The 18,405-nt window shown below is 44.4% G+C and overlaps 1 protein-coding gene across 1 annotated transcript in view; it reads left to right on the top strand.

Moving 5' to 3' along the window:
- The window catches only part of EFCC1 (EF-hand and coiled-coil domain containing 1), a 240,689-nt gene that overhangs the window by 166,019 nt on the left and 56,265 nt on the right, over window positions 1-18,405 (top strand). The window contains exon 3 of the mRNA XM_078661434.1: window positions 973-1,115. Within this exon, the coding sequence (XP_078517560.1) occupies window positions 973-1,115 (143 nt within the window). The remainder of the gene's footprint in view (window positions 1-972; window positions 1,116-18,405) is intronic.

Raw genomic sequence — 18,405 nt, 5'->3', positions numbered from 1 at the left:
GCCAGAGGAGCCATAAAGATGTTGAAAAGGAGGGGGCTCAAGATGGATCCTTGAGGAACCCCCACTTCTAGCAGCGGCATCTCAGCGGAGTACGGAGGAGCCCAGATTGTTATAGCTGTACCGGAAAAGAAGACGCTGTACTGGATAGGAGACGCCTGCTCGCACTTGAGAGGTGTGACTCCGCAGTTGCTTGCACACAGCATCATTTTACTTGGTTTTACACGATATATAGACTTATGCAGATGGAACCAATATTATTCGGACTTAAGCCCTGAGGAAGTCGAGGGTTATTGTACCCACAGCCGAAACACGTGTTGGCTGGTGTGGCTGGTGTTCGAAGATTCAGCAAATAAAGAAAAGACTGAAACATTGACGACTGTCGGATTGATTTTGTGGACTCAAAGTATTGCATGTACTCAGAAACCATTGTTTTGTTTAAGTTTTATTAAGGGGTGCAGGCTGACTTCCCTCATCTAGAGCACTGCAGAAATGTTGCGGTTATACGCACATTATCACACACTATGTTCTTTGTGCGCTCTGATTCCCTTATTCACCCTTCTTTGACTCCTTTTGGAATGCTTGCATTGCAGTGCTTAAAGGACTATTTTACAGCTCAAGTACATAAGATTAAATATTCATTAGATAAAGAAAGCAATAGTTTTCTGTGCTTTTTTGTTTTAACTGAAGAAGGCTGTTTTCAATGTGTTAGTCAGGACTCAAACTTCAAGCCAGACCTACTGGCTTTGCCAATGCTTGCACTGTAAGAGCCCTCTTATTGTATATCTGTATGCCCAACATCCTGTTTACAATTAACCTACTTCTACGTAATAAATTATATTTGATGTAATTCTTGCTTCTAAACTGTGCACACATTCCATTCTTATTGCATCTAGGAACATGTTTTTTGTTGTGACTGCATTAAGAACTAATTTAGACCATGTTTTCACACCAGTTTATTTCCTCCTTCTTTAGAAATGAGGTCATGAAACTTCAGCTTCCTCTAAGGGGCCTCATGGAACAAAAACCAGGGAATCTTACAAACGATGGACGATATTGCTCATCAGTATCACAAGATCGAAGATCACCCACTGGCGATGCTGGAATGACAGATACTGGTAGGATTGTTAACATATTCATCACTCATAGAATTTAATGTGCGTTTTCCTATGGATTACAAATCGATGAGCCGAAATAAGGCATTTTGGGTAGGGCTTTGTAATAAAACATCAAGTCACCAATGTCATACAGCTATTAAAAACTGGTAAACTATATATGGAATTTGAATGATATGTCTGTATGTGAAGCAGAGTTTCTGAACTCAGCATAGATAACTCAGGATTAAATGTACTCAGTTATATATGATCACTTCTTCCATCAAACACAGTGGCAACTAGTGCACCTTAACATTCTAAAAGAAAAGTAGACATGTCACTAACACTGCCATTTACACTGCTAGAAGTCATGCTTCTGGCAGGTGCATAGAAACATGTAATCACATAAGCAATACATTCTTTAACCCTAAGACACTACGGGTCTAGTTACTAGTCTGGCGGTCCTAGGACCGCCAGCCTTGTGGTGGCACAGTGGTGGCGGTCCAGTCACCACCGCACCGGCCGTCCGACTGTCCCACTACAACTTGGGAGGTCGACAGCTCTGAGACCTCCGTCAGGGAACCACAGTTCTCTGGCGGAGGCCGCAATAAGCTTGCCGGGACCACCGTGGTCCTGCCAAGCATGTTATGAGTTTCCTCCCCTCCAGGGTTTTCATGGCGGTTCCACTGTCATGAAAACTCTGGCAGGGAGGAAACAAAGGGGCCCGGCATGGCCCCCTTGTGCCTCTGCACCCTGTGGATCCACACATGGGGGTACAACATGTGTCCCCAGTGTGCATGCACACCAGTTCTTGCATGGCATTGACGTTACAGTCCATTCCATGCAGGAACCTTGTGAAGTGTTCCCATTGCAGTGCCTTATTCAAAGGCATTGCCGCCTTTGCAAAGGCATCGCAGGGGAAACCACCCAGCAGACTACAAAAAACATGTAACCTGGCGGCAGGCGACAGTGACTTTTCATGTGCGGGGCGCGGCCGTGGCAGGCCGCCCGCCACACACCGCAAAAAGTCATAATCGGGCCCTACGTCTCATTCCGTCATATTAAGAAGACAACCACCCTCATAGACTTACACTAGAAATGGTGTTAGCTAAAATGTTCATGCTCAGTAATGTATCCCGAATATGGCTGCTCACTAGTCAGAAACGTAAAAGTGTTTAAGTTACTGCTCAACTGTGTGTGGAGTCGAAATTCCGGCAGCACGGGGGGGGGGGATTTAATCAGTGTAAAAGATGCTTGATGTATACCGATACTATATTGGAAAAATAAAAACTGTTTTTTTTAAAAAAAGAAGACAACCACCTTAATGAAACCAAAATAACCCTATAACACAGAACTATCTTTGGAACATGTTGAAAACTAACAATCTTTGACATAAGTCGCATGTGTCTAACTCTGCTCACCTCAGCACACCTCTAAACTCTTCTCCCACACAATCACCTGATACAATCTGAAGTTGCCCAACTCAACTCTTTCTTTCCACATCAACCCATTTTTCAAATTCATTATTTTTCAACCTTTTCCCAATGTCAACATCCTCTGACCATCTTTCACTGTCCTGGACCTTCACACAGCATGCTAAATTCCACTATTTACCAGTCTTTAAATTACTAGCATTTCCTAAATACTTCTTCACTTGCTCTGGTTCCTGAAATGACATTATCCTGTTAGTTTCCCATAAACAATCTCCAGCTCGGATATCACTTCCTTGCACTTATCATAATGCAACTTTGTCTTGGCCTTCTGCCTTCCCAAATACTCCTGTATCACTTTCACCATTGCCCTTTTGTTTTCCTTCTTCTAATTCCCCAAAATTTGCAAGTCCTCAAGATAGAAAGCTGAAACTGCCAGCCTGTTTTCTAAAGCTCAAGGAAATTGCCTGTGGCTCTTTGCAATGTTGAATGGAAAAATGGAGAGGTCTGTCCCTAGAGAGAAAATCATGTCAGGAAAACATTATTGCTTTTGGTTTTTTTGGGCCATCCCCCACACACTTGTCATGGGGTTGATGCTACCCAGTGTTAACAGCTACGCTGGTAGTGGATCATAAGGGACTGCCTGAAACTGGATTTTAGTGTTAGTTGTGGAAGGACACTAGTTTTGCCACAGTACACTCCCCGCACACACTCCCAGTCCTCAGAGCCCAAGTTTAGTGCGGCAGATGACTTCAACCATTTTGAAAATCTCAGGAGTGGGAAGGGTTAGGCCTGGGAATGTATACCCTATTGGTTAAGGTGTCCTCGGGGGTCATTTCCATCCACCAGCTCATGCCAGGCATAAATGTAGCACCTCTAGGCACCCACTTCAGAACACTCCACAACCTAGGGAAGTTCAGAAGAAGGCTGAATCTGCTGTCTGCAACCCAAGAAGAGCCCTGAAGGACTAGACCTGCTTTCTGTCTTATACTCAGGATAAGGATGTGGACTCCAAGAGTCATAAGGCTGACCTCCTGTTAAAGCTACAAAGACACGCAAATCTACAAGTGGCCTTTTTCTGTAACTGCCCAGTGGCAACTGGACCTGGACTGGTCCCTCCTGCTGGCCTCTGCCTGCCACCCTGTCAGTCTCTAAGTGTCTCCCCTGAAGGCTGGGGGGCTTAGGAGTGTACTGCAGTTATGGATTGGGATTTAAAGGACTAATGTCAGAAATTAAAATCTTGGACTAGGATGAGCCTAGTTAGTGTATCCTACCCGCTTGAAAAAAGTAATATCTCCAGTTCTCCTTATTGGATGTTTGTCATTTTGGTTTCAATTTGTTTATTACATTTTACCCGATTTTTCTAATTCATTTTGGAATTTGTATTTCAACCTTATTATTATTTTAGTACTGCATAAATACTTTTGACATTGCATCTCGGTTAAGCATGTCTGCTCTGTGCCATAGCTCCCAGGGGGTTGAGCTCAAGTTTATTTAATGACTACTAGTTCACCCTTGTGATTATTACTTGAGGTGAGTACTTACCCCTCTCAACTAATAACCCAATTTCTTACACCTAGCAAGGATGCTCTACACACCTCGTTAAAGTTCTGTGGCTACATGGGAAATGTTGTGTTCTTAATTATACTCAGGCGCCTCGCATGTTGTGTGCTTCAAAGATGAGAAGCCACCTTTCCAAAAGATGCCAACACTCTATATATCACCATCCCTCCTTTTCTCTGAATGTGCACACTGACTGCCAATTTGCGGTATTGCACTTGCGCACCTGCCTAATTTAAAGAGGTGAAGGCATGCACAGATCATGATATCATTGATCATCCCATGCTCTGCAGTTGCAATAAACTCCATACAACATTTGGAACATCTGTATAGGGGGAGACAAATCATTTACGTACTTTCAGATCTGAATTTACAGAACTAGTACATAGCCAGGAAAAAACCCACATGGCCTACTATCGCTTCAACGTCTAAAATATACACAAAAGTGAGCCTTGAGAAAGTTACATAACAAGTAACGAAACACGTGTCTGCTGCCATCGGCTGTCTTTTGACCATCACGACCTGGAAGGTCTAGGACTAGGACCCCCAACGTGGCCGTCACTTTTTGTTTTTCTGTAGTGCTTAAAGATTTAGCAAATTGTGCATTTAATGTGAACATCACATGCACTATTAACATCTCGTGCATCACATGCATTGTTGACATCCTATGTACTGTCTTTGGATCTCCTGGAGCACAATGCCCAGAGTTTCTTGATGTCTGGTATTACAGAATTTGGAATCGAAATACCATTAAATGGAACAAGACAAATCTTATGATGTTCTCTTCTCTCTTCTTGGAGTAATTATTATGACGTTCCTTCATGCATGAGTTAATTCCTGTTATAAGATCATTTAGCACTGGCCATCTAGCATATACGTACCGACTAAATTGCAATTTGCATAAATGTAAATCTTAGAGTGCCGAGGTACAAATAATTTGTAATATATTTGAGAACTGACTGTGCACATTTGTCTTCATTGCTGTTCGATGTGTGACTGTGTGACTATAAACATGAATATAATTTTTTTGCAAAGTAAGCAGTGGAAAATGCTTTCTGCAATGAAAATGCTTTGTGCGAAGTCCCTTGTTAGCTTAACAATCTAAAGAGCAGCTGCATAACCGCTGACTCCTGCAGATGAGTGTGCTGTTAAAACAGCAACTACCATCTATTCTTCACTAAAACCCCACCTAATTGCTAGCAACGGTTAGCATTTCCCACTGCTTTAGTGCAATCAAATAGTATATGACAGCATTCAAAGTATTAATGCCATTAATCAGTTACCTGATTGGAAAATAAATTGCAAATCACATCATAGGAAAATGAACAGCCTGTAATTTGTTCATTATGTCCATGATGGCAGTTATTGCCTATTTAACACTACTTATGGTTCAGTATCTTTTTTCTTTCAAGCAGCTCTTTTCAGATGCAGTGATCTTTGGCCCCCTTGGAAGAATCTACCCAAATGTAATCTACATAAAATCCTACTTTTGATCTTAGAACTTTAAGTACAGACTATGACATAGGGATGGTTTGAAGAGGGCCTACAAGTTATACATGCCATTAAGAGTCCTAGAGGAATGTTTTTGGTGCCCCATTTGAGGTTTGTTGGTCTCAAAACTAGTTCGGGACCACAGCACAAAGAAACGCGTTTGGTGCAATGTGACAGCAGGGTAAATCCACTTCCAGAGGACAGGAAAGCCTAACTGCTCATTCCTTTGGTTTCCTAACACATTTTATTTCTGCAGCCCTCGAAATGTGGGTTTTGACCCACAAACTGTTATGCCCTGTGGGAACTTTAGGCAGTGGGCAAAGTACATCACAACAAACCCCCCCAAAACTGAAAAGCATTCTTAAGGTTCATTATGATTTTATGTTACTATCTTATACTACGTAAATATAAAACTACAAACTCAATGTAAACAACTTTAGTTGACCGGATTTTTTACTAAGATCCAAAATGCATAAATCACCCTAATTTGCTTGTTTGTGTTTGCTTTATAAACCTAGCACTCCCAATTCATTTCTCTTGATCCCACTCAGGCATGGTAACACAGAGGATATCCAAGTTACTTTGTTATGAGAACAGACAAGCTCGGCTGTGATGGTGCAAAAGGTCGAACCATTTTTGACCCACGCGCACAGTGTTAACCACACGGCGCATGGTTTGTGACTCTGCCACTGCTGAAAATGTGCTTGTTTTGCGCAGATGTGTTTTGTGAAGCCAAACCTTCTCATTTACAGGAAAGAGTGCAAAAAAGCCGAGCGCGCCTGGCGCAAAGACTGGGCATCTATTCACAAAACCGCATATAAAGCAGCCCTTAAACGTTACAAACTAGGACGACAAAAATCTAAAGCTGCCTTTTTTGAAGAAAAAATTCGTCTCTCTTCTAATTCTTCCAGAGAAACATTCAAAATTATGAACATGCTTCTTAAAGTCCCAGCCCCCTCTTTGGTCCAGAATGACCCAGTACTGAGATGCAATCAGTTAGCAGAATTTTTCGACACCAAAATTCGGAAAATTCTAGATAGCCTCCCTCAATCCTCCATCACTGAACTCGTCGAGATCCCTTCCCCTGACCCTACCTCTCCCCAACTTGAGGCTTTCAGTCCCATATCCAAAGAAGATTTTTGTAATATCTTTTCCACTATTAAAAGCGGCTCTCCCTCAGACCCAGTCCCGATGCACATTCTAAAGCAAACTTTAAACATCATTGCTCCAGTAGCCACGGAGTTACTCAACTCGTCGCTATCCTCGGGCATAGTGCCCCCGAGCTGGAAACAGGCCAGAGTCAAAACACTTTTAAAGAAACCAGGACTAGACATCTCCGATCTGGCCAACTTTCGCCCGATCTCGCTTCTACCTGGACTGAGCAAAGTGGCCGAAAAAGTGGTGAATAAGCAGATCTCCGAGTACCTAGAGGTGAACCATCTCCTCAGTGACTCTCAGACTGGTTTTCGCCCGGGTCAGGGCACAGACACCGCCCTTCTGGCGGTGACTGAAGAGGTAAGATGCATCTTGGATTCAGGGGGATCAGTAGCTCTGATCCTCCTGGATCTGAGTGCCGCATTCGATACTGTGGATCATGCTGTCCTGGCCCAACGCCTGGCTCTGCTGGGCATTACAGGATCAGCCCTCAAATGGTTGCAGTCCTACCTGGAGGAGAGATCCTTCAGGATCTGGGAAAATGGGTCCATGTCAGAGCCCTTCCCTCTTCAGTGTGGGGTGCCGCAGGGCTCCTCCCTCAGCCCCACACTGTTTAATGTCTACATGGCCCCGTTGGAGAAGGTGATAGCCCCATTCGGGGTTAAAGCTATAAGTTATGCCGACGACACGCAGCTTGTCGTCTCGCTGTCGCAACATGAGGGCAGCCCGGTTGATCTCCCAGACTGTCTTACAGCCATTTCCTCCTGGATGTCCAGTTCAAAACTTAAACTAAATGGATCTAAGACGGAGATCATGCTCCTAGGCAATCAATTCACCTCTCTGCCCCCTGAGATGTGGCCTGCCTGTATGGGAGATCTTCCACCCCCTAAGCAGCAAATAAAAAGCCTAGGGATTTGGTTCGAACCCCAACTGACCTTCAAGACCCATGCGCAGAAAGTTGTTGGAGGTTGCTTCGGCCTGCTCCGGGCAGCCCGGAAGGTACTTCCTCTCCTTCCGTTTCAATCTAGAAAGCTGTTAATCCAGGGTTTGATTTTGTCCAAACTGGATTATGGTAACTCCCTTTTCCTCGCAGCCCCTCTTGCTACCATCAAGACTCTTCAGCGAGCTCAGAATGCCGCAGCCAGGCTGTTGATGGGGGCGCCGAGACGGGCCTCAGCCAAACCATTGCTGAAAGCCCTGCACTGGCTCCCCATCCAAGAGCGGGTCTCTTTCAAGTCTCTCTGTATTGCACATAAGACCTTGCAAGGTAAAGGCCCTCCAGCCTTGAGAGGATTGATCCGACCTTACAAGTCGACCAGGGCCCTTCGCTCGGATGGAGAAAATCTGGCCATTGTCCCACGAGTGAGGAAAGCACGAACAGGAGGCCGACGGTTCTCACTGAATGTGTCAAACAAATGGAATGCTCTCCCTAGAGAACTCCGAATGGAACCGAATCATCTGAAATTCAGAAGAGCACTTAAAACCTTTTTGTTCCCTACCACCCTCTAACCTTGCTTTCGCTTGAGTTCACCAGGTTCAGATCAGGATTAGCGCTGGGACGCTCCAGGGCAGCCATGCGCTCTACAAGTCCAATTCAAATCAAATCAATCAAATTCAAATCAAATCATTTACGGCCAGATTCATCAATGTCCCGTTTTGAGAGTCCTTAATAGCGATTATTAAGGTATCGCTATTAAAGACTCGCAAAACGGGATTCATGTAGAAATCGCAAAAGAATTTGCGATTTCTACAGCTTCCTTATTTGCGATTAGCAAATTGCTAATCGCAAATAAGGATGCGATTTCAAGGGTGCCAGGGGTGTCCAAAGGACACCCTGTAGCCCCCCTGAAATGAAAATGTAGCCTGATGTTGCGCACACACATGTCCAAAGGACATGTGTGTGTGTAACATACAACTTAGAAAAATGCACTAAAGTGCATTTTTCTAGGTTTTCGCTATTTACCACGAAGTCAGACTTCGAGGTAAATAGCGGCCAAAAATTGTGAATTCGCAATTCTTAAATGGTTCATGAATTGCATTTAAGGAATCTCAAATAGAGATTCCTTAAATCCAATTCCTCGCAAAATAGCGATTTCGCATTTTGCGATTTTTGCATTTGGGATGATGAATCCCAAATGCAAAAATTGCGCTCGCAAAGGGCCAGATTCTCAGAATCTGGCCCTTTGCGAGCCGATTTTCCCTTGATGAATCTGGCTGTAAATCCCTTCTTGTAGATGTGATCGATGAAGCCACTCCAGGCTTTCTTTGAACAAGCTTATGCGGGCTGAGAGGTGGTATCTTCTCAGTGTGAGGAGCCAGCTGGAAGTAGCATTGGCTTGGCATAAGCTGAACAGGCTGCATGCAGTATGTTGTTTTGGTTTGTGATTGATTGTAGCGCCAACACGTGCAGCACTCGTGCATGTAGTACTCACGTGCAAGATAATTGGAGGGAAATTTGTGCCAGGTGCCCTCATTCCAAGCCAATGATAAGTGTGCTCCGCAGGCGAGGAGACAAACCCAGATGCCCTTTCCTTTGAACTCTTTCAGCCAGAAAATCCAAACTGGTTTAGATGAAAGGTTGAACTATTGCAAAACGAGAGGTGAAGCTGCAGACGTAGTGCTCTGACCCAAGACTTCAGAGGGGCCCATTCAAATGGACATGCCAATAAAATAAAAAATAAAAAAGTATTAATTGAAGACATATTTGACCATGAGCTGGCGCTGCTAGTAGTGTACTTTCTTTTACGTGCACTTCATCTTGTTATCTGTTTTTAAAGAATACTTGTTGAACCTGTGGTGTTGAGTGGGGATCTACTTGGCTGGGCAGGAAATTTAGCTTCCACATTTCAAAATGCTGAGCTTACCTCGTGGGTTTTATTTCGTGTGCCAGCTAGTTTTAACTTTCTTACTGCTTACCTGTTGCATCGTGCTTCAAATCTCTTTTGTTTTCTTTATCTTGCCTCACTTTCCGACTCTTTGGTCCGCCGCGGCTGCTGTGCCGTTTGCTGAGTAGAGAGCTGGACTTGAGTCTGTCCCCACTCCCTGTGTGCCTTAGACCGCCGCCATTTTGGGCAGGTAGGTGGTCTAGCTTTCGCTAAACTCAACCGGCACGCAAACACATAAAAGCAGCTGCAGGGCACAGACGTAGACAGCAGGCACGCCACCAGTGCACCAAAGGCATGCCCGTCTGCACCCGTCCGTTCTTGAACGACGCCAGATGCCAGGACCCCTGCCCTTTTTTTTTCTTGTTCCTTCTAGATTTCCCTCTATCCGGGCCTGGGGCTATCTCAGCTTAAATTATGGTAAGGAAATTTACCTCGTCAGAACTATTCCAATTTCAGATGGCCAGGACCAAATCTCCCCTTTCCCCCAAGCTATAACCAAAGCTTCCCCCATTGGAGGGTCCTGTTTCATTTAGAAACTGTAGATCCTCTTGTTTTGCCCCTGCTGATCTGTCAATACTAGAGATAGCACCATCCTCAAAACTGTCCCTCTTTAACCTGCCTGGCATGTCCTCCAATCTTTTTACCTCCTCGGGCTCTTCTGGCTCTGAAAAACCTAGGAAAATACATAGGCTGTATTGTAATATCAGGTCCATGGCTAAGCATGCCATAGAAGTATGCGACCTGCGAAAAAAGAACTGCCGCCCACATTAAAGGATTGCCCTGGACGCGAGATATCACGGTTCATTTTTCGCAAGGACGTATTAAAGTCCTTGATTGCTGCACTCAACACCATGTTCAGGCATACTTGCCGACATTCGGAGAACTGAGACTTACGGCTATTAGAAATTACCCTCATTAGGGTTGAGAAGCTAAATGGGGCGAGGCCTGAAATACTTACATGCCAGGTTTTTATGACTGACCTTGTCAAATTACACCATACAATCTATGGTACCCCATATATCGCAAGGGGGAGACAAATCATTTACGTACTATCAGATCTGAATTTACAGAACTAGTACATAGCAGGAAAATACCCACATGGCCTACTATCGCTTCAACGTCTAAAATATACACAAAAGTGAGCCTTGAGAAAGTTACATAACAAGTAACGAAACAAGTGTCGGCTGCCATCGGCTGTCTTTTGACCATCACGACCTGGAAGGCCTAGGACTAGGACCCCCAATGTGGCCGTCACTTTTTGTTTCTCTGTAGTGCTTAAAGATTTAGCAAATTGTGCATTTAATGTGAATATCACATGTACTATTAACATCTCATGTATCACATGCCTTGTTGACATCCTATGTACTGTCTTTGGATCTCCTGGAGCACGATGCCCAGAGTTTCTAGATGTCTGGTATTACAGAATTTGGGATCGAAATAACATTAAATGGAACAAGTCAAATCTTATGATGTTCTCTTCTCTCTTCTTGGAGTAATTATTATGACGTTCCTTCATGCATGAGTTAATTCCTGTTATATGATCATTTAGCACTGGCCATCTAGCATATACGTACCAACTAAATTGCAATTTGCATAAATATAAATCTTAGAGTGCCGAGGTACAATCAATTTGTAATATATTTGAGAACTGACTGTGCACATTTTTCTTCATTGCTGTTCGATGATCATGGCTGCATCTCACAGAGTGTGGAGCACAACACAATGCATTTTGTTATGCTTAGTCTTATGCTGCTTATGTATCTGCTCTGCCTTTCAAACAATCAATCAAACAGGATTTATAAATCGCAGCTAATCACCCACAAGGGTATCCAGGTGCAGAGAGACAAGCTGCTCGGGTGCATCAGTTGAAAAGCCAGGTTTTGAGTCCCCTTCTGAACTCCTGGAGAGAGGGTGAGTTCCGGAGTTGGAGGGGGAGGCTGTTCCTGGACTTCGCAGCAGAGCAGGAAAAGGAGCATCTTCCACTGTTGCTAGGGCGGAGGTGGGGGGTGAGAAATCGAGGGAGATGGTAGCAGAGCACATAGGGTGGTTGATGTATGCTTGTCCCTGGTTGTGCAGGGCTTTCTAGGGGTCAGTCAGCACCTTGAATTGCCATCTCTTGTTGACGGAGACCCAGTGGAGCTTCTTCAGGTGAGGGGTAATGTGCGTCTGCCTGGGAAGGTTGAGGATGAGTCTGGCTGCTGAGTTCTGTATGGTCTGTAGTCTCTTCAGGTGCGTGGTTATTCCTGCATAGAGTGCGTTACCATAGTCCAAGCAGCTTGTGATGAGGGTGCGAATGACAGTGCCTCTGGTCGAGACTGGGAGCCATTTGAAGATCTCTTGGAGCATTCTCAGTGTGAGGAAGCAGGCAGAGGAGACTGTGTTGATTTGGTTCTTCATGGTGAGGTTGCTTTCCAAGATGGTGCAGAGCTGCCGGGCGTGGTCCGAGGGGGTTGGAGAGGGTCCCAGTTCAGCAGGCCATCAGGAGTCTTTCCACGGGGAGATGTTGTTCCCAAAGATCAGTACTTCTGTCTTGTCTGTATTCAGCTTGAGGGGGTTGTATTGCATCCTGTTGTCGATGCTGGTCATTCACAGGAGGAAATTGGCCCTTGTGGTGGATGGGTCTTTGGATAGAGAGAGGATGAGCTGGGTGTCCTCTTCATTGGAGATGATGTTCAGTCCATGGTTTTTGACGATGTCTACTCCTCCTCTCCAACCTGGGAGTGCCACAAAAACACAAGAGCACTGGAAACGAAAATGATTTATACCACAAGCTGTCATGACTTAATGGTTTCCCTAATGTATACCTCAAGGAAAATGTGTTGATAACTCATGGAGAGAGGAGAAACAAAGAGATAAAAAAACAATAGGAGGTATGCTCACCTTCGTTAATTTATATGGACCATTATTGAATATGACCTATGTTATTGGCTTAAATCATTCCTTTTTGTTTTGATTTATGCTCATTTGTAAGGCATTTTCACTCATGTGGATTCCAGAAGTAAAGATTTTATTCAGACATATAATTTTTAATGCATTCACAATAATTAAACAGAACAGCAATGCATTAAAACTGTGTTTTGTTTTTTTAATTCATTTTTGTATTTAATTAGACGAATGAGCTTTGCACTGCTGAAATTTGTCTTTTTGCAGGAACTAAAGGGTAATGTCCTGGTCTTAGTGAAAGCTTTAGCCAATAAACAGTGCTCATTCTGTTGTTGGCACTTATTTTGTGACCTCTCAGGCCAGGGGCATCCAGGCAGTGCCAGAGTAAAAAAAAAGGCAAGCCAGTGAACTCAGTTGCTAACCCTGGCAACACCGAAATGAAATACATGGTAACATGCATCGCCCTTTTGACTGAGCAATTTTTCACTGGTGATCAATAATTTTTCAGGTCTGGGATTTGATAGTGTAGCTGTTAAACTCTATGGGCCATATGTATCAAGCAAATTCGCATTCGCAAACGCCGAAATTCGCAGAATTTCAGCGTTTGCGAATGCGAATTTGCCAAATGGTATGTATTAAGGAAAATCTGGTGCAAAACAAGGAATCGCAAATTTGCGATTCCTTATTTTGCAATTGCATTTAAGGAATCGCAAATTTAGCGATTCCTTAAATGCAATGTATGAAGAAAAAAAAAATGCAAAATGTCCTTAAGGAATCGCAAATTACCACAAACTTCAAGTTGCTGGTAATTTGCGAATTCCTTGAAAAATGCACATTTTTGCGTTTTTCAAAGTGCCATGTGATGCACATCCATGCCCTTAGGGCATGGATGTGTGCCACATGTGCACCTATGCTTATTTCAGGGGTGCAACAGGGTGTCCTTTGGACACCCCTGCACCCTTGAAATTATTCTCAATTTGCGATTCTCAAATTGCGAATCGCAAATTGAGAATAACTTCCCATTCATTCCTATGAGCCTCCTGGCCTATAGAAATGAATGGGAAAGTATTCTTTAATTGCGATTTGCAATTTGCTAATCGCAATTAAGGAATACTTAGAATTTGCAAAAAAATTGCGAATTTGTACATACATCCCTATTTGCGATTCTGAAATAGCGATTTCTAAAAAATCGCTATTTCAGAATCGCAAATCAGGTTGATGATACATATGGCCCTAGGTGTTTTGTTATTGCTAACAAAATGCCTAGAATGGGCTTTCTTTGACCAGCCTCTTTCAGAAGCTGGTTTGAGTCTTTGTCATTCACATCTTGGCTCAGTGCAGGGGAGTGTTCATCCATTACCTAATTGTATTTACTGTTCAGGAATATCCTTCCACCTCCACTCAAGTGCTTGCATTTAACCACATGAGTTTCTACTTTTCAGTTATACCCCTCTCTGTCTGCTTCTTCTGGCTTGCTCCGTTGTGTCTTGCTCTAATGCGGTTATTTAACATGCATTAGCACATTAAATCTAGACTAGTTGCCTTTCCAATGCTTTATTTACCTATCAATTAGAGCAAAACAACATTACCAACAGCCAATTAGCGCAAGAACGACATTTGCAAAAATGAAAGTTACAACTTGAACTTACTGTTCAGTGCATGTGCCTGTGAAAAGTTGACAATTCATGAGTGCAAAATTTCTCAGAGTAATACCATACATGCAATATGGCCCAGGGTCTCAAATTAATTCCACCATCTTGATATGTACTTTAATTCCTGAGATAGCAGCCAAACTGTATAATCCTACTTGCTCAAAGGGAAGTGCTGTGATAGTATGTGTTGCAAGGAGTAGCTGCTGGTGTTGTTGAAGAGTAGGGGGTTGGGGCGGAAGGGGTCTGGGGGACAATGGACAAATAATAAAATACAAAAATAAATAACTTACCTGCAATCAGCAAACTTGCGCTCTTCTTCTCCTGGCCGCTGCAGGCACCGTCTCCTAGACTTCCCTGCTGCCAATTCTGACGCTGCTCTCATGAATGAGAGCAGCGTCAGAATTGGCCTGAGCATCCTGAATTTACACTCCCAGTGAAACTGGAAGCCAGTTTCTGGTGTCTCCAACCAAGCAACACAGCGCAGGTTGGAGACAGCTTCAGTGTGCATGTCGGTTTGGCTGTCCTGAGACGGCCAGCCAAACACACAAACGCACTGATACCAGTGCATACCACTCCCCTTCCAGTTACTGTCATCCCCCTGATCCCTCCACCCAAAAAGCGGCCTGGAAAGGTCAAATAAAACAATAATAAAATGTGTTTTGTTGTACCGTCCTCCTCCCCTACCCAATATTGTTTAATAGAATGTTCCCACTGAGGGTTCTGAAGCGTGCTTTAGAATGTTGGGTATATTCTTGTGAGGCATGCTGGCTTTGACAGGGTTGGAGCAGAGGAGACGATCAATAAAACCAATCTGAACCCACCTGGGAGTTTGTACTTCTTCCACCTGCGGACCATCTTCGCAACACAGGCGACGAGTTGGCTTGCGTAAGGGGGCAACCCTCGTCTCCTCCCCTTCTATTTTCTCCATGAGTCACATGCCATAATGTTCTTCAAATAAGGTACTGTTTCATTTATTATCCTTCCGGCTGCTTCACTATTAAACCGTATGGCAGAGCCTTTGCTCATTTAGCTGTGCTGCCTACTACCATATGCCAAAGGGGCCGGTGTTACACTCCTTGTCACGGCATAGGGTCAAGTGGAGATGTGTCCTTTCGGACCCCAGACTGACGGCAGTTCTGTGACTGATTATCCTGTCACATAGCAGTTTCGTTATCATCTGCCAGCTGACTGTCGGCTCCTCTCCTTATGGAGCTTGAAGGGGCCATGCACCAGTTCTGCGTGAGGTGCTGCGCTGTCTTCCCCTGCTTCTTAGTCAGCTATGCGGAAGAGCTGCTTTTCTCTCCCCATTAGGCAGTTAGCTGTGTGGGAAGAGCCACCTCTTCCCTCTGCCTCCTTTCCATCAACGCAACGGATTGGGCGCCTCGGGCCATTTCTCCAGTGATCCTTCCCGATCGGACGGGGTTGGCAGGGAGGATGGTGTACTAACCAAAGTCAAATCTTATGCTCTCAGGGGTGGCCGAACAGCAGGAGTGATGTTGCCGAAGAGATGAAAGCGTTTTGGGAAGTGAGGCCCAAAATAAATATAAGCAATAATCTGATGCTCAGGAATGACAAAATCATAACCCCTTCAAAGTTGAGGAACCTGGTTATAGATCTCGCCCATGAAGGTTACTTGGGTAGAAGCGTCACTAAATCACGGGTGAGGGAGCGCTTCTGGTTCCCGGGTATGGGCGCCAGGGTCGGACTGGGAACCAAAACCGGCCCTGGCAAAGTGCTCGGCCGGCCCCCCTCTCTGCTCCCCGGGGTTTGAGGGTGCCGCCGAGCTCTTTGCCAGGGCCGATTTTGTTACAGGTCCGATTTTGCAGCTAAGCTGCAAAAACGGCCCTGTAACAAAAACGGCCCCTAGGGACCCAAAACCGGCCCATGCCCTTGTGGCCCACCGGGGGATTGCCCGTGCCCACTATGGCCAGTCTGGCCCTGATGGGCGCCATGGTTGAAGCCAAGCTAAAAGATTGCTTAATCTGTGCAAACAGTGACAAGGCCAAGGTTGTTCATGGTGCACCCATATATGCCCCATGATCGTTCACGACAAACCTTGGGAAAAGGTCGCTTTAGACATCATTGGTCCTATAAATAGGGCTGGGGTGACCAAACGCTATGCTTTAGTCATGGTAGATTACCATTCGCATTGGGTGGTTACTAGAATGGTTCATCAAATCACCCCAGAGCACATCATAAACATTTTGAAAGACTCGTTTTACTGTGAAGGTATCCCGGTCACTATCATAACAGATAACAGAGTGCAATTTACATCTTCTGCCGTGGTGTAGTTTCTTGCCCATCTCAACAATTTCCACTTTAAGACAGCTTTATACTGCCCCAGGGCCAAAGGGCTTGTGGAGAGAATCAACCACATGGTTAAGGAATGCATCCAGTTAGCCTGCGTAAATCACTTGGAAGTGGAATATGCCTTGCAGGAGATGTTGTGGGCATACCATAATACCCCCAGTTCTGTACCGGGAGTTTCGCCCTTTACGGCCCTTATGGGAAGGAAACCCTGTACCAATTTATTTCCTGTTTGGTTGGGTGGTGGGGACAGAATTGTACATGATTCAACCCTGGTCGAAGACAAAATTGCACTCCACCAAGCTAAGTCTGAGAGCCAATACAATGCCAAACATGGCACCAAGAGTCAACTATGGAATGTAGGGGACTGGGTGTATGTAAAGAAGCCAAGTGGCCGTGAAGATTGTATGTCCAAATTCTTTCAACCCATGCGCACTGCGGCAACAAAACTAAATGTAGCCATAATGGACAATGGGCAATGTTGGAACCTTTATAAATAAATAATAAAAATGGACAAGCTTGTTTGCCACAACCCTCGTCCTTCGCCTACCAGCGAGAGTTCTTCAAGCGGAATGGAGTCGAGCTTCCGCAGCAGAGAGGTCATTGCGCGCCAAGAAGCCAAAGTGCCGGTCTGGCATAAAGACTATGTCATAGATACCTGAATTGTTTCTCTAGGGTGTGCCAGCTATTTCCTGCCCCTCTCTTCTCCTCCTCCTGCTTTTCCCCTTCCTTTTCCACTTTCCAGTGCATCGTTGCTTCCTCTCCTTTTGTTCCTTAATGGGAAAGAAGTGTTGTAATTTAGAATCTTCCCACTTGGCACCTTCCTCCTCCCCTCCCCACTATTGTTTAATAGAATGTTCCTACTGAAGATTCTGAAGTGTGCCTTAGAATGTTGGGTATATTCCTGTGAGGCATGCTGGCTGTGACAGGAGTAAAGCAGTGGAGACGATGAATAAAGCCTATCTGAACCAACCTGCAAGTTTATAATTCTTCCACATGAGGACTATCTTCGCAACATGTTTATTATCTTTTTATTTTTTCTTTCCTGCTGTTTTGTTGTCAGCTGGCGGGGGGCGACACTCCTCCGCCAAAGTGGAGGAGCCACTGCTGGTTGCAAGTAATAACCTATAGGTCCTGAATTAGAGTTGAGTGGTTTGGAAAACCCTCAATTCCCTGAAGAAACAGGTTAAATCCCGAGACAATCTCTCTGCTTGAAGTGATTCGGAGTGGAGTATTTTGAAAAATCCTCAGATTCTTGGAGGAAGTGATACCTCACGGACATATCTACTGGTCAAATTTCCTCCTCCTCAAGGGTATCATGGTTGCTGGAATTCCACTTGACCTGGAAATATGAGAATTTTCCATTTTGACCCAACTCTCAATCTGACCCTTTATTTAGATTGTTGTACTGCAACATATACATACCTCAATAGCTAGATTTCTGTTATCGCTTTATTATTTTTTCAAAGCTACAAGGCATTCATGAAAAGCTCTGATCCAGCCAGATTTAAGGGAACAGACATTTGGAGGAAAGCATGCATTTTCAAGAAGTGCTCAGATATTTTTAGACGCATAGAATGTAATCCATTGTGGTCTGAAAACGTTTCCCACATCCTAAACTTTGACCCTCAATTGAAATCTGAATCTCATTAATCTCAAAATAAAGTGTGTTCACTTCAACTGCCCATGAAAGCATGCAGGATTTGAACATGGGTTAATCCTCTGGAAGCTTGTTTGTGCCCTGTATTCTTGCAGGGTTAATGAGAGCACATTGAGTTAATCAGAAAACTGCAATGTGAGCTGTCAGCATGTCAGTGAGCCACTTAATGGTGAGTAGCAATAGGGCACAGAAGGAAATTTATGCCCTTCAGAGGCCCTGTTTAATTTGATTTGACCATGGGGGGATAGGGTTCTGGGGGCCTTATAAGGCTTGCGGAGGGCACCACATTGT

Source organism: Lissotriton helveticus, chromosome 9 (genome assembly GCF_964261635.1).
Source record: "Lissotriton helveticus chromosome 9, aLisHel1.1, whole genome shotgun sequence".
Lineage (NCBI taxonomy): Eukaryota > Metazoa > Chordata > Amphibia > Caudata > Salamandridae > Lissotriton > Lissotriton helveticus.
Note: the sequence above shows the minus strand (reverse complement) of the source record. Positions and strands in the feature narration are given on the sequence as shown.